We start from the raw sequence: 26,214 nt of genomic DNA, 5'->3' as shown, positions 1-26,214 counted from the left end.
CACACAGTAGAGTTGTGTTTTTTTTTTTTGTGTGTGCGAAGTTCAGGTGTGTTAGGGTTCCCCTTTTTTTTTCCCCCGTACAGTTGCAGCATAGTGTGGGAAAGCTAATACAAGAGCACATGCCGTGCAGTGAAGCTATCATAGGTGAATTTTTAAAGGAGTACTGACACGAAATTTCAAAGCTGAGATAACTATGTAAAACGCTTCCTTTTTATCAGGAGATATCTCCCAGCAAGTTTCAACAGCAACCGTTCAGCGAAACATATTTAAAATCCATTTTAATCTTCGCCCGCACGAGAAAGGCCAGAGCGGGTCGACGTGACATCATCTGCTACGTGCCCCAAACTGTCGACGTCGGGGCTCCCGTTACGAAGCCGACGTGCTGGCTGTGGTTGGCGCGCGCTGCTCGGGCGTGTGTACACGTCATGGTTTTGGGACTGACGTCATGCTGCCAGGGCCTGTGGGGACGGCGAAAACCTCGGCCGGTCTGGGCGCGCGCGTGCGCTCGCTCGCGCGCGCTTCCAGAGAGGCAGCGATACGGCAAGAATGGTGACGCCACGTGATACATGCTGTCATGGCGGCCGCTCGGCGTTTTTTTTGTCGAAACCGAAACTGGCACGAATAAACGACGCCGTAAATGAATGTTTACGCTGCGCTCGACCGCCTAATCTGTCATTCTATGATTAGTGGGCTGGTAGGCACGCATAGCAGCGAAAAAAACGTAACAAAAATTTCGTGTCAGTACTTCTTTAACACTTTGCATAGTAAACACCGCAAAGAAAATTGAATCAAATAGCAAACATTTGCGACATGAGTCACTATAGCAAGATATTCCTATTTTTCTTCTACATGCACTCTTTCCCCACACTATTGTGGCAAAGCCAATAACACCATGTAATGCAGTGTACAGCATGCTTGTCTAAAGTGATGGTGTGCAGACTACCTTTTTTTTTTTCCCCAAACAAAACGATCACCAGACAGCCACAAAAGTGAATGGCTGATGAGTGGTGGTCGCTTGAGTGACAGCACCGAACTGCTGTAAACTGGTTCAGGTTCTACAGGCCAAATGGAGAATACCTTGCACTACCAGCTAAGTGCTGCCCATTTTGCCAAAATTTAAATTTGAAGCCTCATCATCCAAGCTATTTGCCCACGGAGTGTGCCTTAAGGGGGTGCACCTTCAAAATTAATTTTTGCACAGATGACATAAGTTCAGAGCTCAATCAACAGGCAGCACAATGAATGAGAGGCCATTACACATAGCAATATCTGCACCACTGCAACGTGGGCAGTTTCGAACCTGTATTTAAACTGATTCTAAATATACAACCAGATTTTGTCACAGTTACGAAAAATGAATGGTGTGCAGCTCTTATTTCTTTCATTTTCTGTCGCAAGAAATGTTTTGAAAATGGATATGGAGAACGGAAGTTATAAGACTTCTGCTTTCGCTGCAAGTGTAAAATGGTTACCTGATACCAGTAGTAATATATTGATTACAGTTTGATAAGTGGAAGGAAAAGTACCACTTCTGCACTGAAGGACAGCACAGTGTGAATGAAGCCCGTACAAAATGCTGCCGAGCCCCATTTGCCGCTCACAAAACAACAGTTCAAATTATCACATCACCCACTTTGGAACAGACTTCACTTCTTGCACTGAGGCCAATGGCCAAAAGCAATTATTTAGCGACTCAGATGTGAAGAATGGACTAGCGCACACAAGGCGGGAACGATTGGAGGAACACGGGGGAGACCTTTGTCCTGCAGTGGACACAGATGGGATGATGGTAATATGAGCTAATTATGCACATCAAACTAGCCACAATGGATTGCCTCATTTTTGCTAATTGTCAAGCCATGTATGCTGACATAAACAACAGCGTGCCTTCAGTTTTTCAACCCACCTTGACCCCCCTCTCCACCTCACCCCTTTTTTATGAACTGGACATGAGTGAATGAAGGTTGGGAAACCGAAATTCGGCAGCACATACCCCTCATGATGTTTCGAATTGTTTTGATTGATCCTCCTCGCAGGTTCAATATCTGCAACACTCTCTGCTTGATCTGAAACAGCAAGAAAAAAGTGGAATTAGGTAAATAGACAAATGATCCATTGGAATTAATACATTTGAATTAAGTTAAATATGCCACAATTCCTCAAGGTTCCAAGCCGTGTGTAATGCAAGGTTCATACAAACTTTCAGGATAATATTTAAGGTGCTAAGCTGTGAAGTTGGGCAAGCTGGTTCATTTTGCAAACCGTACTAAGAGGGCAGAAGACAATACCACACACACAAAGAAAGGCAAGAATGGCCATATGGCCATGCAGAAGGATGGCAAGTTGGGCTGGTTGGTTCATAGTGACCATATCGAACAGGCAGCACAAAAAAAAAAGGGGGGGGGGGACAAAAGAAGAATTTTTTGTGCTGCCTGTTCGATATACAGTTAAACCTCATTATAACGAGACGGGCTATAACGAAATAATGGATATAACGAGCATCGTAATTCCCCTTGAAAGTCCCCATAGAAACCAATGTATTTAAAACCTCGTTTTAACGAGGTAAAATTTCCCCGTTACGGGATATAACGAACAAATTTCGTTGAGAAATCAAATTTTGAGCTAATTTTACAACCATGCGCAACGCGGATTTGAGACAGTGCGCGACGCGGCAACTGTATTAGCAGTTCAAAACTCCCGCCACGCGCGCGAAGCTGGCTGGCGCGCCATGCGGACGCTGCGCCCGCGAAGCCCCCACCCACGAAGCAAGATCCCCCACCCTCCTCTCGCTGCGCACGGCATACAGACAATGGGGCCCTTCGATTTAGTGTCGGACTCACCGCGGGCTCCCCGAGAAGCAGTCCGACGTTCGATTTTCCCACGTATCCCTATGGCTTCGGGGAATCCGCGGACTATCCGCGGTGAGCCCGAAAAGAACCCCAATGCACATGGCGCGCGTGGTTTCGTCGCCTTCCTCTTCCTTCCCCCCCCCCCCCCCCCTCCTCCCCTGTTCGTATCGCGGGCGTCGCTGCGTAGTTGTGTGTGCGTAGGTTTTAACAGTCTTCAGCCTTATCTTTTATCGTACTGCCGGCGTGATTCCAACAACGCGAGTGCGACAGGCGGGAAGCGAAAGCGAAAGACTATCACGCTCGAACAGATGACGGCTATGATAAAAGCCGTCGCATCGGGTGCGAAGGAAGGTAAGGTGCACTCCGTGGTAAGGTGGCAAGAGACTTTAATGTGTGGACGAGTACGCTGTCCACCATCGTGAGCAACCGAGAGTCCATCTTCAGCGCTGTTGCACACGGCTTGAAAAGAAGCGCTAAGGACGGCGTCGGAGGCACTAGATGCGGTGGACGTGCTGCGTCGCTACTTCGGCGCGCACGAGGGCGGCGAAGATGGCGTGAACATAGCGGCCGCAGCTGAGGGGGCCATCGCTCGCATCAGGAAGGTGCACCAATGTCCAATTACGGACTTCTTCGTAGCCAAGTCTGTTTGAAATACGAGTTTTGAACTGCAATAAAGTAGGTTCGTGATCGACTTTCCTTTTTACCTCCGGAATGTGTTTATTTTACTATTGCCGTGCAGGAAGATGCTATTTCGCCCGCTTTTTGTTTTAGGTAACTACAATGCATAATATTTGCAGTAAATGTCGGTTACGGCTATAACGAAATATTGGCTATAACGAGCAAATCGCGGCGCCCCTTCAATTTCGTTATAACGAGGTTTAACTGTAGTAGTCAAAAATGGCCATGTTGTCTCCCTTTTTTCGTTTTGCATATCTCACGGCAACATCGTTGCTGCGAGATATTAAATACATGGGCTTCTATGGGATTCGAAAATATTTCTTTGCTGCGGAAATTTCATAGTCACGGGATTTTTTTATGGTGGGGTTTGACTGTACCGCTAGTGCAAAAGAGAAAACAAAACACGTGGTCTTCGCTACACGGGCACTCACCGATGGTGCTCCTGAGCTGCAGATGTCCAGCATAATGTAATCCACCAGCTGCAGTGTAAAAAGGCCCGCGTCCAGCCGCCGAAGATAAAACTTCTCTTCTAGGTCCAGATGGTCTTCCTCTTCAAGCTTGGGATTCTGAAGAAAATAGTGACACAATACCACTAAACTCGTTGGTACTTGTAAAGAACTGCTACAGCACTGTAAATCGAGCATGCTGTTTTCGATATTTGTTAACCTGAAATGACAGGTATCGGAGTACAACTAGCACGTGTGGAAACATATGTGGTGAAGGCAATCATCTGAGAGAGGATATGTTCTAGCTTTGATATGAGCAACGTGAAGTTGGTTTTTTTGCGTGTGTGCGTGTATGCATGCGTGTGCATTTGGGGATGTACGGAGGGTTAAACGTGACTACGTAATCACCAGCAATTGGTGTTAAACATGTCTTGACTGTCTCCACAATTTTGAACTGAACAGGCATAAGAATAACAACAGTTGTACAATCCTATTCTGGGTTTCACCCATGCTATAGTCCTCTATTTCTTTGAAAAATACTCTGAATTTGAGAACCGTCAAAGTTCAAACATTTCTTTCAACTTTTTCTGAGACCGGCGGTCAAATTTCCCTCCTTTTCATTTTCACTCTTGTCCACAGACACAACAAAACACTACACTCGCACTCCCTGGTACAAAGCACAGAGGAGCAATGTTGAACTGTGTGCTGATTAATTAACATTCAAGATTGGGCAACACCTGGTAGCCCACTGCACGGGCCCGGGCCGGCCCGAAAGCCCGAGGCCGCGCCGGGCTCGGGACGGGTAGCACATATTTTCTCGGGCCCAGGCCGGGCTTCGCGCTTGAACAAAAAAAATTTTCGGCCCGAGCCAGCCCGGGCAGTGCCTGAGGCCCGGCAGTCGTCTGCCGCAAATTGTAAATTGCCGATAACAAAAAGTTGGCTCACACGACTTTTTTAATAAACAACTTTATGAGCATGGGAAGAACTTGGTTATACTTTGATAGGCACCGGGGACAAACCTTAGTGAATTAAATAGAGAAAAGAACAAGTTAAACTAGCTCTTGGCAGAGTGTGCTAGCATCAAAAACAAGTAGGAAGGAGAGTACTTAGTGACACGAATTGAATGAAACAATGCAAATGCAATATCAGTTCAAGAAATGCATAAACAAACAGATTATCCACTTCTCTTAGCATCATTTCAACGAGCCACAGTGTGCATCGAGTTCAGAGACTTTTGCAAAAAAAAAAGAGCACATTTCATAGAGATTCTTGAAAAATTCAATATAGTACTCCCTCTATGCGTAATTTTAGGTTCAAAAGACTAGTCAGTGTGGCTAGTCAGAGAGTGGAAGGGGTTCGGCCGGTTGGGTAAAAATCAAGAAAGGCTGTTCTCACTGCGAGTTGCGTTTCCTCTGGACGGAACTTTAGTGACTGGACAGAATTCTAAGCCGCCCGCTTCACAATATTTAAGCGAGAGCAGTCTTTCCTGTTTTTTACCCAACCGGCCAAACCACTTCCACTCACTGACTAGCCAGAGTCACTATACTCGGGGACAACTTTCTGTGGCAATGCAGTCAAGGCTACGGAGCCGGACCACGCCTTTTCACTGTGCACCTGGAAGTAGTGCAACAAAAATAATTGGCTGGCGGTAACCTCAGCAATTCAAGAATATTTAGTTATGTTTTAGACTTGCAGTGATAATGCTACTAAATTGCTAGCCACAGTATATGAAACAGGGAGCATTTTTTTACATTTTCGGATATTTTTGGTTGCGGCTGTCGCCGCTGGCGTCGCAATGGTTCCATCCCAAGAAAAAAAAAAAAAAAAAAAACATGGCGTTTTTGTTGACTGCTTTCGGCAGCTCGCCACTTCATTCTCCGCATAGGGTTTGTAAAGCTTCGCTGTCTAAACAAACGAAGCGAGTGGTTTGCAAAGTGTACGCCCAAGTGAGACTGATGCAACCAGGACTCTCCGCTGTTTTCGCAATCCGTTCGGTTAGCCAGTTTCCCGGCGTAAGCGAGCGTGTGCGTAAGCATGTGTGCATGCTGCTCTTTCGGTATACCGCGACCGCGCTAGGTAAGTACGCCGCACGTGCCGGTGCTGCTGCCCAGTAGAAGAGTTTACAGATCGGTGCATTCAGTCAAAACTGCAGCGCTTACAAAATTCACTTCTTTTCTGAACGATCCACAGTCGGTCTGAGTTCTCCACTTCACGGACGCTCGGGCCGTGTCCAGTCAAAACGTTGGCCTATGTTTACAAACAAATGAAGCGTGTGGAAGGAGACGCCAATATGCCTGCATGCTTGGTGATCGTGGTTCAGCGCACTCAACTATGGAGCTTATGCGAAGAAATGAACTGTATCAAATGCGTATCGGTCACGCCGAAACTGAAACCGAAACCAGTTTATTGGGAACTACTTCGCGCAGTAACACAGAGCAGTTAGCCTCCCCCTCCGCCTCCCTCCGTAGCTTCCGCTCCATTGCCACAGAAAGTTGTCCCGGAGTATAGTAATTATTGATCTCCGCCAATAATTACAGATAATTGGACGTAACTCTACTGATGGAACCTTGGCTTCAGTGAGCGGTAGTGGTTCGGCCGGTTGAATAAAAATCAAGACCGACTGCCCTCGCGGCGTGAACCGTAAAGTGGGCATGAAGTATAGTTTGTATTCAATAGCGAGGCACGCATGCAGGCAACCATGTGAGTGCGCTGTCACTGGTAACGTCGGGCTCCGCGGAATGGCGGCACTTGTCCGCGCTAAGCACGATATGGGTTGAACATTCCGAGCTCTAGCCCACCGAACACAAAGTAATGCCTCGACTCCAATGTGAGTGCGATTAATAACATCACCATTCAGAATTGGGTTGAAACAGAGCAGACGACGCACGCCGGTGTTATTTTTTTCTTCAGCGTGCGGCCACAGTGGCACAAGCCGCGCCATGTTCGTGGCGCTTCGGCCATTTCCATGGCCATTTCCAGTGTTGCCAAGCAAAGAAATTGGCAGCTAAACTTTTCAATGGATACCACGTATAGCTATCGCAAAACACTAGGCACAGCCACCCCCCCTCCCCCCCAATTTAAATAAAAAATAAAAACCGCAAGAAATCGAACCCACGACTGTAACGTCCGCAAGCAGAAGCGATGCCTCTACACCAAGTCCCAAGACGAGAAATGGCGTCTAATCAGCTGGTTTCTATTTCAATTGGATGGAACTCTACACTCGCAACGTTGGTTCCGTCTGGACGGAACTCGGCACTTTTCCCTTTGCGTTCCGTCTGGACGGAACGCTAGACACAGCCTTTTCCCATGGAACAGAGAGTTCGACAGCAGTTGGCGTTAAGTATAGCATGTCTATAAACAAGGCCAATGATATGAGCCAACTTTCTTCTCACCTTTAGTGCCATTTCACACGAGACTGAAATAGCTTCTAAAAATTTGGTCAACTTTTTGTAAACGAAGAAAGTGCTCACCTCCTTTTCTTTTTCAATGATGTTGTCAATGGCATGAACCTTCTCCAAATATTTAAAATGTAACTCCATGAGTCTGTCCACCTGAAAAATATGCAAAGGGTGCACTGGTGTTGTTGAGCTTGGCAAAGGCAAACAAGAGGACATGATCGAGGATAAGTCACAAGATGCTTTTCTTCCAACCCTCACACCCAATGCCCTGCTCAGAAACAATTTCTACTATGTGCACTGCTGCCAATAGCGGTATGACATCTTGAATTCTGCACGTGGCAAGTTGCCCACATACAAAGTGTACGTCAGAAAGTGCGGACAGAATGTACACTTGCCAGCTTTGCTTCCACACTTTTACTCATTAGTTCCTCCCTACAAAGACAGGCCACTGAAATAATTCTTTGGTGGATATGGAGAGCTTTATAACTGCCCAAAACTAAGAACACTGACACTACAGCAACTAACAACTTGAAAACGAAAGTGAGGTAAGGTATATATATCATTACAAACTTTATAGAACAAAATAAATGCTTTGCATGTTTGCACAATAGCTGAAGAGTAGAGATGAAAAGCAATGTTTTCCAGAAGACAGGGGGGCACTTCCAGAAAGCACCAACCTGGCTGCTTGCATGACGCTTATAGTAAGCATCTTTTCTATAGAAACAGCTCACAGTGGTAAGAACAAGTTATGAGAGACTCCTTCAGGGCTGTGAGATTGTGCTTAAAAGTTCCAGAAGCCTCTCTCATCACTAAAAGTGAAAAACAATATTAAGCGACAATGAATATGTTCCTTACGATTCATGTTAATTCAACTTTAATTATGTACGAAGTGCCTCCCCTATCGATACATCCAAAATGGATGGATTTGTACTTGACTATTGGGAATGACCATAAAAAGCAATGGTCAATACTAAATGATATTAAACCAAATCACATTACACAATAACTTGCTTCAGCTTTCATGGTCATGAAGAATACTCAGCACAAAGCTTCAGCTGTCAAAAAGTAATGGGGGTTGTAATAGGTAGCACTACAATGTGCCCATAACAAGCACATGATCACTGCGAGTTATGATAGAGGCAAATCTAATACAGTGTACACCATTTATAACACACGTCGTGGAAGCCGCAAAAATCCACACTATAGGCGATACCGCACTACAAACAAAACAAAACAAAAACTAAACTCCTTACCACAAACTAACGTTTCTACACTGTCGGCTTGTACTTTTGAAAATATGTACTGCTGGTCGCTCGCCAGCACCAGTCCTCCCACTTGCTCATAATAAAGCACAGCTGTCTTAACATGAACTAGTGGAGCGAATTTTGAGCTTCCATGCGAAGCGGGGCGAGAGAAGTGAAGCAAATTTCGGCCGGAGCGGCTACCTCGTAGACAGCACTGCAAAGTAAAGAAAGCAAACCCACTGCACTATAAACGGTATTGTGCTTCGAGCAACCGCATTACAAGCGGTACGCTTATGCATTGACTTCTGTGGGTAGCCTATCGGTGGCCAGGAAAGCCAGCGTTAGATCTGGTCCCTCACTATGAGCGGTAACGTTATAAATGGTCTACATTGTACACCTCAGCTGCTGCATGGTATATGACCACATGCAACACGGATACTGATGCACCCACATTGCTGTAGCTGACAATTTCCACAAGTAAACATAGCAAAAGGCTTACAGCCAAGGTACAGCCTAATGGGAACCAGAAATTATTTCAATATTACTGCAAATTTTGCTAAACACAAGAACCGTACAGGTTACCTCTGAATGAAAGTTTGCTACTTAAATATAGAAATCTCTAAAACGTGTTTAGTATTTGCATTCTTTGTAACTCTACCAACGCAGCGAAAAGTATAAAATTAGTGAACCGTAAACAAGGGACACTGTTTACCACTAGAAGATAAAGGAGGTGAAATTAGCAGCTACTGTTTCAATTCACCTTTTCATGGTCGTTTTCTGTGAATTTGTTCAGAAGACGTTGCCGCTGTGTGGGCTTGCAGTTCTTCAGCATAGATGCAATCACTGAACACACGTGCTCTGGATAAATGAGCGTGAAAGGCATAAAAGAAATCAAAATACTAGAGTATCATAAACACGGTTAGTCATGTAGCATAGCACAACATTTTATAAGGGAAGAGGCACTAGCAATAGAGCAAAAATACATATCCGGATTTTCCCAAAGCGCTAAGATGTCATGTACCTGCAGATATAGCAAGTTACGATTAAGTATTAAAATAGCCGAGTTGTTTAAAGGGGCCAAGGGGCCCTGTGATGGGGCATTTCGGCCAGCAATGGTGTCAGCACGTGCCCGCTTTATGTAGGTAGAACTATAACTCATGACATACTAGTCCGACGTTGTTTCAAGAACACTAAAGTTAACAAGTTTGCACAGGCAATGGCATACATGCGTGCTGAAATGGAAAACAAAATAATAACGTTGGGTGTCGATAGCAGGTGACTGCAGCTACAAACAGCTACGACACAATGGCAACATAAACAAAACATGTTATGAGCAGTTTCCTAAAGCCTGTAGCACTGCAGCAGGCATAATAATAGCTATGTATTGCCTGTAGAAAATGTTCTTGAACCGTGAAAATTCCCTCGGGTCAAAATCTCGATTGATGCTGCCTTGCTTGTGTTGGTATGCACACAGATCTTTCGCCTTCATCTGCCCAAACTATAAAATTATTTGAGGTGGTGAGCACTGCCATGCAGGTTAGCTGACACAATAAGCATCGAGATCAGCCAAATTTTCTTTCACTGAATAATAAGTCAACAAGCACCATGCACCAGTGCAACACTGTGAACTGACGGCCAGAGGGACAGGACACGCGCACGTTTTCAACACTTTACCTGCCCTAAATATTACCATCGCTGCAGGCAACTAACTTGAAGAGACCCAAATTGGAATCGCAGCAAAAGCGCTAATAAATGGTCGCCGAGTGTAGCATTGAGAAGTGCTGAAATTAACTAAATCCTACGAATATACATGAAGCGCACAATTATAGTAACTTTTAGTACCGAGCACTACAGCGACATTGGCTGCTCAGACACCCCAGTGGTTTTGTGCGTTGGTCTCAAGTTAGCCACGTACGCACGTTCGATTTTTAATAGTGAAGTGTTTTTTTACCCGTATTTATGCCACATTTGGCTAGCATAAAGGCTTTTTATTTTTTACACAATTGGGCACAAAACCCTTGATCAGAGCCAACTTGCACAAGGATGTTCATTCAGCAGAGACGCTTTTTTCCTTTACTAGTAGCAAAGAATCGATCGATTTCTAATTAACCATAACCACTTCAAAAACTTTCTCGTGGGCTAACCTTAAGGCTAATTTTCGTAGTGTCATTACAATAGTTTGTAAGGTGGCTGTGAAGGACGTGTGGTGTCCTCTTTTCTACCACACTTACTCGGGCTCTGCAATTTCACTACATAGTAAAACTACACATCATAACTTTCAAACTTTCACAATGCAGGCCGGAAAAAGGACCTATGCAATTCTTTCCACAGTGTCTATGTACCAGAAGTACTAGTATGGCACACATAGCACAGAAAAAGTGTGTAACCTCATAAAAGATACAATGTTTAATGTGGTTCAGAGCCTTTTACACACACTACTGCAGGGACAGAACTAGTGTGGAGAAGCCGGGCATCAAAAACAAGCATTTAGCATTTAGCGACATCTCAAGTTGATCAGCTGTCTCACCTTCATGCTCCTCGGGAGATGCCACTTTTTTCTTATACCTGCGAGGGGTCTGCATAAAAAGTGGGAACACTGTTCGAAGGCCTAAGATGTCCACAAATTTGTTGCAGTTGTCGGTTCCCTCCGCATTTGAAGTGGCAAAGTCGAGCACTTTCAAGGCTCCACTACGGGACATCTTTTTCTCCCTAGAAAGAAATGTTCCACAAGCATAATGTTCGCAACTGGGAATAAAATGCTGGCATATCACTGCAACGTGCACAAAATGATTTTATAATAGATGACTGTTTTTAAAACGATACAATTCAATGCCAGCACAACAATTTACACTTTCACTGGTCCACAAACAAAGGCGACACTGAGGCACATTTCTGAAACAGCTGCAATACAATTTGAAACAGTAGCAATTATAACCAGTGGTCTGCATTTTTGATAAATTGCAATTGAGTTTTCACAATGGAAACGTAAACAATATGCAAATTATTTTTATTTTTTTCACAAGAAGACGTGAGTGATAAGTTTATACCAAATGTTCTTAGTGTCTAAAAACAGTGGCATAAGAAAGAGGCAGACTTTTTTCTTTTTATTGTAATGACCACATGTAATTTAATTACCCAGAGAATATTCTCCAACTTATGCCAGGCTTAAAGGGACACTGAAGGCAACCAGCAAGTTGGTTTCAAACGGAAGTCTGACCTTCCCATAGCCATATAAGTGTTGATTCGGTGCCGAAAGATGACTTAATTTCTCTGAAATCGCTAATCAAGGAACGCATTTCCCTTCCACATTTCCCAACAGTGGTTCCTGTGGTGTAGTGCAGTGGCGCCCTTCTTCGGAGTGTATGTGCACTAGGTGCGCCGCTGTGTCAGACCGTGTGTAATAGATGTCAGTGTCGAACAACACACGTGATTGGAGTTAGCCAGTCACGTGTGTAGGCGTGTCGTCGTGGATCATCGGCAATAAACCGCCGCTGGTCGGGCCAGTCGTTTGGTTGGGCTCAAGCGGGTCGGTCTCGCACTCCTTGTTCGTGCCGTAATCTGGTATGCTGGCGTACACCGCGCTCACTTAAGCACCGGGCCCTTGTCGTCAATCGCCGCCCGCGACACAGCAGCTCCATGACACGAACAGTGGCTGCTGCAGCCACTGTTTGTGACACGATAAATCAGAAGCAAGCGAGGCAGCGGTAATGTATAGTGTTGTAGAAGCATCGAATACAATGCTACCGCATACCGAGTAGTTTCATCAGTTTTGGTTAAATCAGCCATGCTTTCCCGAGTTACCACATCCTTTACTGCTCTGGACCTACAAGTAAAAGGTTTCTATATGGGACCCTTGATCAGTATTCACGCTTTGTTCAAGAAAAGCGTATTGTTCTTTTAGGCCACATGAATGCTGGTGTCAAAGCACCCACCCATGTACAGCACGCCTCCTTGCATAGCGGTATCGCCACAAGAGTGGACGAGTAGCAGCATCCAGCGACAGCCAGGGAAGACGTGTACACCAGACGCGTACATTTGAAAACTCAGACTTTAGCCAGAAGTGTTCCCGTGTGTTTTTATCGCAGCAAAAGCCCACATAGGGTCATAACAAAAGGGGCTATGCACACGTACTGCACAAGGGTCACACAATTATCTGGCAGAGTACTGCACCAGGTACTGCACCAAAACCTCAATGAACTTGTTGCGGCTTGGGGTCACTGCCTTCGTGTCTCAGTAATCTAATATTTTGATCTAAAGCAACTTGTATTTTGACTTCAGTGTACCTTTAAAATACTTTTGTGTTGTGCCACCCCGGCAAAAGACCCTACCAAGCAGTTACCTCATGAAAACAGGCAAACTGAAAAACTCATTTAGCAAGTCAAGAACCCTAAAGAAATTTTTCTATCACAAAGTCATCGCACAATACAAATTAATATAAGAGATGACTCCTCACTGCACAAAAATGTGAACTGCAGGTTCCCCACAGTGACACCTAGGCCTTACCTCAACATTAGGTTCATCAGCTGCAACCCCTCTCCCTTGAGAAAATGCTCCCTGTTGGGGGAATACATTAGGCTCGAGCAGAGGGCCCCAAACGAGTTCTCCATCATCTCTGTCTCGTCCGATGAGATGGGGTCGTGCCTCTTGAAGTACTGCATTAACAAAACACCCTAGTAAGCACTTGCCTATGGCAAAGGAATTATTTCCATCTAATTTATGAAAGGCATTCAGAACTCCCTGTGCGAAGTTCTAGCTCAAACTCAAACACAATTTTTTTATTAAGATTAGAAAATGCAAAAAACAGCAAATGAATAATAGAGCTAAGCTAATACCTGTGTGTGCTTCAGGAAAACAACTTGTCTCCAATTACGCGAATTCGCATGCAGAACTTTCCCAATTAGCTGTGCCCTTATGAGAGGAATGGTCAAATAAGCTGTTACTTAACATAACTGTGCATTCTCATTGCTTTCTGTTAAGAAGAAAAACAAATAAATTTTTGCCAGATACAAGGCTATTATGAGATCCTACATTGAATTGTGCTGCAACAATGCATTCTGCAACAATGCACCAGTGCTCATTAAATAATTAACCTTTTTATGGATAACCAGTCACAACAACATTGCTTCAGAGAAAAATGTAATCCAGATACATTATGAGGCTTCTGTTGTTGGGTCGTTTTTTTTTTCATGCGCATTTAATGTGGATCATCAGGGTAACAGAATGGGCTACATAATGGGCTACCCAGAAGTAGAGAGAAAAGGTGATAACTCATTGGAGGTATGCGATAAGAATGTTTGGGGGCAAGGAATGGATTTGGACAGTGCGGGACAGGTGCGGTTGGAAGTCTATGGAAGAGGTTTTCGCCCTGCAGTGGACATAAATAGGCTAAGGATGACGACGATATATCTCGCAGCACTACGCACAATTCAGAAGCACAATGCAGCGGCTGCTAAACATAGCAGATGTAACTGTACCTCAGAGCACAGGATCGTTTACAGTTAGGAAAAGACTGGAAGCAATCGCAACAAAACTAATGCGGGGAGAAAAAAAAAGAATGAATTAAGCACTGCTAAGGCAGAATGTTTGCATGTTACAAGACACAATTTCTTAACTACACTGAAATTTCATTTCAATGAAGTTCAAAAAGCACCGGCAAGAAGTTAGTTGAAATAAACTATGTAAAGCTTAGTCCAACCTTTTAACTCTTTCGCTACCGCAGAAAATTGACCAATTTTTAGGGGTCCAAGAAAACATTTTGTTTCCTGCTAAAAAATTATTTAGGCACTAATTGCAGGAGCACAAAATGCAGAATATTTAACGGCCTTTCCAATAACACCAGTTTTTTAAAGGTTTTCATATATCATAGTTGTGAAAAAAAATATCAAAATCAAAAGTTTTGTCAAGTTGTCGAAAAAAATGATAAAAAAGAGTTGTGTATATCAAACCACCGGTAGTAGAAAAAAATTAGAATATAGATTTTGTAGGGAAACATTTCAAAAACGCACCCTAAAAAAAAATGTCGACTTGCGCGGCACAGTTTTTCAGATATAAAAAAAAATGTTAGCACGCACGGTGCTCGTGTCATGCGGTGAAGCCCAACCTCTAATTCAAAATGTGCAATTTCGGGTGGTTCCCTGGAATAAATCTGGCGGTTTGACGTTATCAGAGGCACCAATTTGCCCCACATAACGTAAAAACATCTTGTCAATGGCTGACTTTGCATTTACAGCGAGCACAATATTTGGGACAAGCACGCGATGCGGAAAAAAACATGCATGAAGTTGAAAACGGAACGCCGTGGCTGATGCTTGTTGTCGTTCACGGTCAGTTATCTCTCAAAACATAAAGCTGAGCTTTATTATCATCTTCTTACTCGCAATTGTAGCCTTGCTCGCAAAAATTAGGTACGATGAGCTAGAATCGTGCCCTGCGATCTTTGGCCGAGTAGCAGGAGCGCGATGAAAAAGATCAGCACAACGAGCCTCCTCTATTGCAGCGCCACCTAACATTTTTCAAATGAAACAGTACAAAAACTTATCAGAGACTCCGTCCGAATACACAGTTCCACTAAGCAGCAACATTAGACACCCGGATAACCCTCGCATGGAAACGAAACTGGGAGGCGAACAGCTGGCAATGTAAGGCCGGTTTGAAGCGCTGTCCTCGGCGGAACAGATATCTGGCGACTGGGTGTGACCTTTTGACTTGCATCTGAAGTTCTTATCGCAGAAATCGGGTTAGGGTGGGGGGAAATCAAGAGCGGCGTGCTTTGTTCGAGGATCAGTCGCGGACGCTTCAGGCGCCATGGCAGGTAGCCTTGAAGTTGGGTAACTGAGTAGTAGCGCTAAATATGAATTTCGCAATGCAGAAACGAAACCGAAACTGTTGTAAACTGTTTGCAAATGGTCCTGGGGTAAGTAGAACTACCACAGTACTTAGAACAACTTGCGCGAAGGCAATAAAACTGCCTAAAATCATAAAGTAGCTTTGCAACCAGGCACTCCTTGATATTTTCAGCCGATTTCTGGGATTATTACTGTCAGAGCACGAACCTGACGATTGAAAATCGTTTGCTAGTTCCCCATTCACGCCCTGATAGCAAAAAACAAGCGCTGGTGCAGAGTAATTACGAGTTGCACGCATTCTTCGTTGGTAGCCGTGACGCGCGATGACCACGCCCCTTTTCCACACCCAGGTGATTCAAAAGCGTGTCAAAAATCACGTTTCCGTTGCAAAAATGAAAACAAAACTGATTTTGAAAGGCAATTTTCTGATCTAACTCCGAACAGCTTTACTTGTTCGAGAAACGCCTGGAACGCTATGAAAAGGCGCTCGCAAAAGTATCGATCAAATTGATCGATTTTGATAGGCGCGGTAGCGAAAGAGCTAATGTTTGCACGCGGCTTTTTATTTGGCATGTCCCATTGCATAGAACACAGTATGTTCAGTATGTTTGCTGCAATAGTGTTTTCACCATAGGACAAACAATCCTTGTTTACGAAAGCTTCACCCTAAAAGACAACCACACCAATCTAACCACAGCCAGCACACACAGTCACCGCAGTTAGCACGTACAGAGTGTCCCATTTTATGTGCGCCTAGGGTTGCCACCTGACCGGTTTTTGAATGGCCATACTGGTTTTTTTAGACAGCGGGCCCGTTGCCGGTCTGTACTTAAAACCGGCTGTCATTCGCCAGTTTTCTTGGCCATCGTGCCGGGATTTTTTTTTTTAGTTATATAAGCAACAATTCAGAAACTACGGCGATAAATATGCATCAACAAGCTGCGCACACACACACGAGCAGACAAAATATGCGAGCAAGTGCACATTTTTCGGAAGAATTTGTTCTTCAGTGTCAAGGCTAATCAGGGACTCGAAATCCTCCCCGGCAGACAAGTTGCAATGATGGACTTTGTGAATGTCTATGACAGGGCCCTTGCCTACATTGAGAATTAGTTCGACTTCGAGAACTTCTTGTTTACAACACTCTTGTTTAAGTTGGCTGTGGATAGCTGAAGTCTAAACACCGGATTTAGACGTTTAGGTTTGGCTGTGGGTAGCTGAATTTAGCTGTGGGCAGCTGAATCGAGTCACAGACAGAGAGACATACAGACAGGCCAAAATTTCTGCGTTTAAGTAGCCCAAGAAAGAATCATCTTTAAAAGAGTTCTTAACTATGAGAACAGTGTTGGACCTCGGGGTCCTCTAACTACAGCATGGTTGTCAGAGAGCGGATGGCACACATCTTGCCAGGATGAAGCTTCAAAGGAATATAATAGAAAAAGGGCGGCGAGCTGGCGCAGCCACGAGAGAATCGATTGATTGCGGGGTTTAACGGGCTGACGCTTCAAAGGTGATGAGGTGCGCTGTAGTGGAGGGCTTCGGATTAATTTTGACCACCTGGGCATCTCCGACGTGCGCCAAAATTTCGAACACACGGGCGTTTTCGCTTTTCGCCAGCCACAAGAAAACGCATCAGCTCTTGAGAAGCAAAACGGAATATTGCAATAACGCCACATGACAGCAGTACTCCTCCACAGACACCTGAAGGCACCATTCTGATTCTGACCTTGGAGTTAAAGGGGCACTGACACAAAAATTTAGCATCTTGTTTTTTTCGTTGCGATAAGTAGCTAGTGACCTACTTATAACCTGTAGAAACCTCATTTGCTTCAGCGTGCGACGGTTGTTTAATTAGAGGGATTTTAAATGCGGCCAGTCGCAGTTTCGGTTTCAGCGAGTGCCGCGAAACGATGGATTTTGTGGATTTTGTGTGAACAAAGCTGACCACGTGACCGTCGGAGGGATATCACAGAGCAGAGCCGCCGTAGCACTGTCGAATCCGCATCGACGGCAGTTTCTGCGAATGCCCCCAAGTACTGATCTCGTGAGGCGCTTAATTAAAAAGCGACCGTGGATGTGACGCAGGCGCTGCGAGTGCAAATGCTACCGCGGCTAAAGAACGACGCGCGACGCTCGAGACGGGGGGTGGCAAGACGCGCGCTGGGAGCAGCCGGCCGGTCTGCCTTCAGGTCCGCCTACAGATGTGTTCGGCTTAGCACTGCGGCGGATATTCGAGTGCCGCTCTCGTAAGCGGTGCAGATGACAATTTTTAATGCAACCCGCCATCGCATCATTAACTCGATCCTTTCTCATGTAAGCCACTATGGTCGGGACTTGGGGACAATTTCGTGCAGCGGTAACAAGCTATCACTCGAGCTACCTGCGCCGGCCTGGGCCACTTCGCGGCCGTGGCCGCCGCCTGCACAGCGACCGTGCGGCTAGCTCAGTGGGCTTTTCGTGCCTCCGGCGCGTTTTCGCATCCAATGGTAATAAACAGTAATAGAAACAGAGTGCCTGGAATCGCTGTAGAACTTTGGTCGCGGCCAGCTGCCCGATTAGCTGACGAAATCACGGCGCCTCCGCCGCCAACGATCGGGTCGTTCGTTCTCGAGAGCAGAAGCTTCTCCGCCCTCCGGCCCTCCGATTGGAGCGGCGAGCCGGGCGAGCCCGCGTAAAACGACGGTAGTGCGGAATCGGCAAACACAAACTCGTGACGTGTTTGGATGTTGTTTATTTACAATTGCGCGTGGTCCTCTGCTGGCTGCTCGGTTGCGTTTCGCACACTTCAAAATTGATTTTAAATATGTTCTAGGCTGTATTCGCCGCTGATATTTTGCAGATGATGTATATGTGTTCCCACCAATCTATCTCCGACGTTATCTCGCCTTCAAAATTTTGTGTCAGTGCCCCTTTAAGAGGTTGAAAGCAGGATATATGCCTCGCAAAAAAACAGAAAGGGGGGGGGAACTCCATAAGCAATGGAGGGGAAGGAGGGAAGGGAGGAGACCCACAATAATCTAGACCATCTGGGATTCTTTGTTGGCCACCTCATATTGGGTACATGGGCATTTTCCTTTCTGTCAACCCAAGAAAAATAGCAGCCACAGAAAAATAGGCCCAAGAGAACAGCTAGTGAAAGGGCAGTCCTACTGTGGTTGCCTACGATAAAATTTCAACTACTCTATATAAACTAGACTTTACCAAAGGTTTGTTTCTTGCAGCACACAGAATTTGCATTTGGTGATGCAACATTACACAACGATCGAACTAAAATGCCTGCAACTGAAATGCTGGCACATGAATTACGACCGAAGTTCCTACAGCGCATTCAGCAATAAAAAATACAAAACGCAAGTGAGAACCAACTTACAGACAGCTGCTGAAGTAATGTATCAATACCATCAATCTCTCCAAGCAGTTTCTTGTTTTCTGGAAGCATAAGAAATATGGCACATGATTAAAAAACTGAACACAAAATATACATAAAAGCCACACAGCATTGCACACGGTGCTGACATTTTCTTTAAATAAATACAGCTAGTTTATCCACATTGGTCAGATATAAAACAATAATTTAGGTGAAGCATGGTTGCCTACACACTTGTTACGACCAACAAATGAAGCGTAAACTGGATATTTTTTTTATTTTTCTTGCATCAAAAAGAGAGAGAAAAAAAAAAAAAAAACTAAGATCTCCATTGGGATGGAAGCTGGAACTTACAAACATTTAAAACAAATGCCTCAGGAGGTGGGTTACATGCTGAAAGTGCACCTGCACTATGAAGCATGCCACAGGTAAGGACCAAAAAATTCCTGACAACTCGGTTTCTCCGTGTGAGCTAAAATCACACACACACAAGCCTTTGTGTATTTTTTCATTAAAAAAAACACGAAACAGGTAACATCTTCCCCTAAGCTAATACATTATCACACCAAATACATCCCTTTACATGGTGCACCTATAAAAGTAAAAAAAAAAAAAAAAAAAAGGGAAACGACACCAAAGTGATGCTTACCTTCATGATTCTGAAGCAGGATAGAGAGAATTTCACTGCAGTAGAGCTTATTTGCATCGAATGGAAGCCTGGCCTGCAGAGCAAAAGAAGTTTAGAGCCAAGGACAAGACCAAAAGCAAAAAAACAAAACTCCGAACTTTTCGTCATAACGCTTGAAGGAGCACTGACACGAAAATTTTGTTGCATTTTTTTGCCGCTATTCGTATCCATTGGCGAAATACCTCAGAACTGCCCATTAGATGGCCAGTCCAATCGCGGCACAAATAATTATACACAGCCAGTTTCATTTGTGTCAGTTTCGATCAAGCCGGAGGGCTGTTGCCACAGCAAGAACACCCACGTGACATCACTGTATTAGCCGCAGGCACCCGCACCCCGTTACCTCACTGCCACATAGTGTGGCCAGCAGCGCTGGCAGCAACTGCGAAGCAACACGTGCAATTTCAGCTACAGCAAGTTACCACCCGCCACAGCAAAACCCTCGAAAACGAAGTTGCACATGCAGGAGAAGGGGTGATAGTGCGAGTGAAAATTGCCACGCATCTTCATCTGCACTTTTAGTGTGGCCATCGAATACCACCGCCACGGTAGGCACTAAACCTCTCTAACAGTGGGGACGGCTGATCTCAATGCCTCGGATCCACCGCCATATGCACCCCTCCCTACTGGCACAAGTAGTCAGGCCCCGCTGCTCACGACTTGCCCTGCGCACACGGCCCAATCTACACCTTTCACCTCACCACATGACGCAGACGCTGCTCGGTTCTTGCCTTTCTCCCGCGTGAAAGATTAGTACTTAAAACACACGAAATGTTTACAGTTGAAACTTCTCAGGAGATATTGTGACATACAATGCAATCAACACACACAGCAATCTTGGCTTGCAAATAATTTCGCGTCAGTGCTCCTTCAGTTTACACGTGTTCACACATGCACACGCACACACATGTCCCACCTTGAGACGTCGGAGAATCCAGGCAAGCAGCCCTTGTTGTGCTGCTTGAATACACAGTTCTGGCCTGAACTCGGTCAAGTTTTCAATAATGGCTGAAAGAACAGTGTGTTCTTTTGCACAGTGGTCTCATGGCAGCAAAAATAATATTCACACCTCCCCACTCAGACCCCAGCATAAACAGAAAAGATTACTATCCAAAGCATTATACACTTTTCAACAAAACTATCACACCAAATGAGCAACAGCAACTCCGAGAGAAGTCCTGTAAGCAAAGCTCAAACTAATAGACACAAGCCAGCAGTAAAAATTGCACCAAGATAATGAGTAACGGCCTGTAGTCTATTACTCTGACGAGAGACACTACGGTGAAGGGTTGCTCACATGTTCCGGGACATTCTTTGCACTAATTGTGTCAATACAATGAGCTCACCTGACAATGTCTCACAATTGAACAAATAGTGGAATATTGTGTCAACCTCTTGCAATTCGTATATAATGATTGAACAATGAATGAGTTGCTGACCGCTTGAAGAATTAAAAGCGACAAAAGCTTGCTCACCAAGAGTGTTGTGAACACCTTCACCTTCCTCTTTAACGACTTCATCTAGCCTGTCCAAGTTTTGCACCAACAGAGCAACGATCTGACCTTCAATCTGAAACGAAATTTTTAAAAATGAACACACAATGCCAAAAGCACCCTTACCATACAATACTTTAACTGCCTGAATTTGATGAAAAAGGCACGTTACTTCCACTTTGGCACAGAAACTTTGCTGCTCTGAAGCAAGAATTTTATCCCTACCTCCCCGCATGTGCCAACTTTCATTTCATTATGAAGTTATTATTACTATTATTTGCTCCTTCATTTTATTGAAATAATGTTAATTTCTCCCAGAAAATTGGTAACTCTTAACACCTGCCAATTTAATGCTTATTTTTCCTTTTATGAGTGCAACGAAAAATTATTAGAATTGAATAACTTGCCACCACTCCCCAAAACAAAGATAGCAGTTACTAAGTTGTATAAACACAAAAGATTCTTCTGTAAGAAGAGAAAATTTTAAATTTATACAGCACTTTTCTGTTCAATGCCTTTGAAAAGACTAAGCAAAAGACTGGGGTTGCATTTATAAACGTCATTGCCAGAAAACTGCATTGTATTTCAAAAAATGCTGACAAAATTGCTTACCAATGCATCAATTAGTGCATCTGCTCCCTCTTGGCTTTCGTGCAAGGAATCCACATCCGTCAATTCTTGCAAAAGATCCACAACTGCTATGGAAATGTCTGCAGAGACAAGATTTACCCTGAACATCATAGTATACCTAAGACCACGTCTACAGAAAACAAAAGCGTTCGTGTATTGATGCAAGAACTGCATATATTACTGCTCACACAGATCAAAATACAGTTTGTTAAGTAACAGTGCCTGAAAGGGCCAGAAGAAACTGTTCCACACCTGATAATTTTTAAAACATCTCCAGTATGGCCTCCCTCCCCTCCCCCTCCACCTGCAAAATTCCATTTTGAGAGAGGTACAGGTCGTTGATCGAACATGAAGATAGGCTGCACTCGCACCTAAACAGGCCCAAATGATATCAATCCATCCCATTTTATGAAAACAATGCATAGAATTGTCTGCGAGAGCATTTTCAGAACAAATGAAAATCATCAAACTTGGTAAAAAATTATTAAAATTGCAGGGGCTCAAACCCAGGCCACTAGCACCAGAACCAGTGACCCTACCCTTTAGCCATGGAGGTGGAAGAGCGGGCTCATTTCAGAAGTGGCCCAAGAGAATGGCAGGAGTGTTCAAAGTGAACTGGTAGATGGTGCTAGTTGAATACAAAAAGTGCCCAGCTTTTACCTATCTCAGAATGGAATGTAGCCTTCTTTCTACCTACTTTCATGCCACAATTATGTCGGTTCTGCGTCTCGGTGGACACCTCTAGAAAAAAAATTTCTGGAGGCCAACACTGACTGACGATGCGGCACACAGTAACTCTCAAAAGCTCTTGACGTGTACTTAACTGTATTAGTGCTGAGGTACTGATACATTTCTGTGTTTCCGTACAGGCATGCCACCGACATACTCGTACGTTTTCCTTTTCCATTGCAAAAGGAAGAAAGAAAAAGACGAGGAGGGCATCCCCCCGGAAAAATCACTACACTGAAATGATTCCAAAGCAAAAAAAATGGAGCCACTGGACAAACTTTGTGGGGACCCTTGTTTCCCTACACCTCGCCTGCACACGTTTTCGCGAGCTGGGAGCCGCCATTTTGGGCAGCCGGCGCGTCTAGTCAGTCGTGACCTCTTCGTGACCCCATGCGACGCGGCGAACCGGCTCTCTGCAAACGTGTGCGCACGGGTGCGGGGAAAGGAGGACCAGCTTGTCACCTTCCTTCGCGCCACCCTCTTTCCTCTGAGCCGACCTGCGGGACGAACGAGCGTTCCGCCGAGGAGTCGACTGCGCAATGTGGCCGGTATCGGTTAGTTTGGGCAGTGCCTAGTCCCAACGCCCCGATAACCAAGAACCCAGTTGGCTCCACAGGACTCCGCAAAAAGACTCTGTCCTGATAGGTCGAAAGGGATGCCTCCCCCACTCCCGCGGCTGTGATGACAGATATCGAAGTCCGAGTCCCACGGCTTGAGCGAGCGAACGGAGCCACTGTCTTCCCACAAGCAATAGTCGTGTTGTTTGGTATATGCCCTGTATCTGCCAGGCAATAAAGCCTCACTTTGGGTTGCCGGTGTCTGTCTACCGCATGTGAGTACCCGGACCCGTGCGTGAGTCTTCGGATTCCGCAGGGGCTAGCGTACGGCCCGTAGCACTTTCTCTAGCTAAGCTAGCCGGGGTCCTTTACTATCCCGTACGTTAGCCCACAACTTGCACTTCTCACCTTCCAATTATCCATCAGACCTGCATGGCTTTTATTCCCTAAATCCTTGTATTCAATATGCATTTAATAATTTAAAAGAAAAAGCAGCATTTAACTTGCAACAAAGGTCCTTACCAGTGTTCTCGTGTGACAAAAGGCCTAAAATGCTTTGGACTGCGTTCAGCTCAACAAGGACAGGGTAGAGTTCTGGCTGGGTAGCAATAATGTGCATTTCCTGTAGGATGTCATTAAGTTCCACCTCAGAATCCATGAACCTGTAAATGACACAGCCGACACACAAGCAGGTTCTCTTAATACCAACGTACATCCTCGTTGTATTTGAAAAATTAACGTTTGATAACTACCTTAACTCTATTACAGACCGCAAGTACAGTGTTTTCATTAAAAATGTACAAAGACAAACTTTCAAATTTTCTGCTCATGACTTTGGCATTGCACGTGCAGCGCAGAGCTTCACTCCACTGCTGCTGCCTTAATTGATTATGAGGTTTACTGCGCCGACACTACACAGGCGATGAGGCGCACCATAGTGGAGGGCTTCAGATTAATTTTGACCACCTGGAGATCTTTAACACCCGCCAAAATCTTGAACAGACCAACGTTTTCACTTTTTGCCCCCGCGTCTGGGAATTGAACCCGCGTCCTTGGGCTCAGCAGCACAACGCCTTAACCACTGAACCACCGCAGCGGGGCTGCCGCTGCCTCACCCAGTGGCGCAGCCATTACCAGCGAGCCCGAAACTCTGCGCGGTGCATCACTGCACTACCTGTAGGTGCTGTGGCCACTTCCGTTCCTCTAGCCACCGAGGAACATGGTGGCACCTGGAATACTAGCATACTTGTTCAACAATCGGTCATTAATGCTTTTGCATTTACAACTCACAAAAAGTACTAAGGTGCGCTAGATACTTTTTTTTTTTTTTGCCTTTGGTTTCTGCACAATCTCAATAGACCCAAGCGGAAAGCAACAGTAAACACATGCCAGTGTACTCTTCACATCTTAGCTCCCGCAACACATGACTTGGCCACACCAAAAAGCCGCATTATCATCATGATAGAAGCAGTGCACCACAAACTAACCAACCAGATGAGCCTTCAGCCCACAAATGGCTGCAGGAACAAACACTCATGCCACGACTCAATACCCAAGCACAACCACATCACCCAAGTCACACACACTACACTCTCATAACAAGAGCCATGCATGCACTCAGTTTCTCCCTGCGAACATCAGCCAGCTCTGTCTATATTAACTCTTTCGCTACCGCGCCTATCAAAATCGATCAATTTGATCGATACTTTTGGGAGAGCCTTTTCATAGCGTTCCAGGCGTTTCTCGAACAAGTAAAGCTGTTCGGAGTTAGATCAGAAAATGGCCTTTCAAAATCAGTTTTGTTTTCATTTTTGCTATGGAAATGGGATTTTTGACACGCTTTTGAATCACCTGGGTGTGGAAAAGGGGCGTGGTCATTGCGCGTCACTGCTACTAACGAAGAATGCGTGCAACTCGCAATTACTCTGCACCAGTGCTTGTTTTTTGCTATCAGGGCGTGAATGGGGAACTAGCAAACGATTTTCAATCGTCAGGTTTGCGCTCTGACAGTAATAATCCCAGAAATCGGCTGAAAATGTCAAGCAGTGCCTGGTTGCAAAGCTACTTTATGATTTTAGGCAGTTTTATTGCCTTTGCGCACGTTGTTCTAAGTACTGTGGTAGTTCTACTTACCCCAGGACCATTCGCAAACAGTTTACAACAGTTTCGGTTTCGTTTCTGCATCGCGAAATTCATATTTAGCGCTACTACGCAGTTACCCAACTTCAAGGCTACCTGCCATGGCGCCTGGAGCGTCCGCGACTGATCCTCGAACAAAGCACGGCACTCCTGATTTCCCCCACCCTAACCCGATTTCTGCGATAAGAACTTCAGATGCAAGTCAAAAAATCACACCCAGTCGCCAGATATCTGTTCCGCCGAGGACAGTGCTTCAAACCGGCCTTACACTGCCAGCTGTTCGACTTCCAGTTTCGTTTCCATGCGAGGGTATATCCGGGTGTCTAATGTTGCTGCTTAGTTGAACTGTCTATTCGGACGGAGTCTCCGATAAGTTTTTGTATTGTTTCATTTGAAAAATGTTAGGTGGCGCTGCAATAGAGGAGGCTCGTTGTGCTTATCTTTTTCATCGTGCAACTGCTACTCGGCCAAAGATCGCAGGGCACGATTCTAGCTCATCGTACCTTATTTCTGCGAGCAAGGCTACAATTGCGAGTAAGAAGATGATAATAAAGCTCAGCATTATGTTTTGAGAGATAACTGACCGTGAACGACAACAAGCATCAGCCACGGCGTTCCGTTTTCAACTTCATGCATGTTTTTTTTCCGCATCGCGTGCTAGTCCCAAATATTGTGCTCGCTGTAAATGAGAAGTCAGCCATTGACATGATGTTTTTACGTTATGTGGGGGCAAATTGGTGCCTCTGATAATGACAAACCACCAGGTTTATTCCAGGAAACCACCTGAAATTGCACATTTTGAATTGGAGGTTGGGCTTCACTGCATGACACGAGCACCGTGCATGCTAACATTTTTTTTTTATATCTGACAAACTGTTCCGCGCAAGTCGACATTTTTTCTAGGGCGTGTTTTTGAAATGTTTCCCTACAAATTATATTCTAATCTTCTCTACTACCGGTGGTTTGATAAACACAACTCCTTTTTTATCATTTTTTTCGACAACTTGACAAAAATTTTGATTTTGATATATTTTTTTACAACTATGATATATAAAAACCTTTAAAAAACTGGTGTTATTGGAAAGGCCGTTAAATAATCTGCATTTTGTGTTCCTGCAATTAGTGCCTAACCAATTTTTTAGCAGGAAAAA

At 44.9% G+C, this 26,214-nt stretch overlaps 2 protein-coding genes across 3 annotated transcripts in view; both read right to left on the bottom strand.

Moving 5' to 3' along the window:
* The window catches only part of LOC144155014 (trifunctional nucleotide phosphoesterase protein YfkN), a 146,345-nt gene that overhangs the window by 90,250 nt on the left and 29,881 nt on the right, over positions 1-26,214 (bottom strand). The gene's annotated exons all lie outside the window — the stretch shown is intronic.
* The window catches only part of LOC144155011 (beta-catenin-like protein 1), a 35,902-nt gene that overhangs the window by 1,656 nt on the left and 8,032 nt on the right, over positions 1-26,214 (bottom strand). Inside the window, exons 5-16 of one of the 2 annotated variants that reach the window (XM_077686193.1) lie at positions 23,447-23,586; positions 21,621-21,718; positions 20,991-21,084; positions 20,432-20,523; positions 19,477-19,549; positions 18,831-18,889; positions 13,119-13,267; positions 11,143-11,324; positions 9,376-9,473; positions 7,444-7,524; positions 3,959-4,093; positions 1,994-2,066 (exon numbers count right to left, since the gene is read on the bottom strand). In XM_077686193.1, the coding sequence (XP_077542319.1) occupies positions 1,994-2,066; positions 3,959-4,093; positions 7,444-7,524; positions 9,376-9,473; positions 11,143-11,324; positions 13,119-13,267; positions 18,831-18,889; positions 19,477-19,549; positions 20,432-20,523; positions 20,991-21,084; positions 21,621-21,718; positions 23,447-23,586 (1,274 nt within the window). Of the gene's footprint in view, positions 1-1,993; positions 2,067-3,958; positions 4,094-7,443; positions 7,525-8,624; positions 8,830-9,375; positions 9,474-11,142; positions 11,325-13,118; positions 13,268-18,830; positions 18,890-19,476; positions 19,550-20,431; positions 20,524-20,990; positions 21,085-21,620; positions 21,719-23,446; positions 23,587-26,214 lie in introns of those variants that run through there. The other variant, XR_013319494.1, reaches the window with a different exon arrangement.

This window comes from Haemaphysalis longicornis, unplaced genomic scaffold, assembly GCF_048455015.1.
Source record: "Haemaphysalis longicornis isolate Haplotype H1 unplaced genomic scaffold, Haemaphysalis longicornis Haplotype H1 scaffold_1, whole genome shotgun sequence".
Classification (NCBI taxonomy): domain Eukaryota; kingdom Metazoa; phylum Arthropoda; class Arachnida; order Ixodida; family Ixodidae; genus Haemaphysalis; species Haemaphysalis longicornis.
This window is presented reverse-complemented; position numbering and strand designations above follow the sequence as displayed.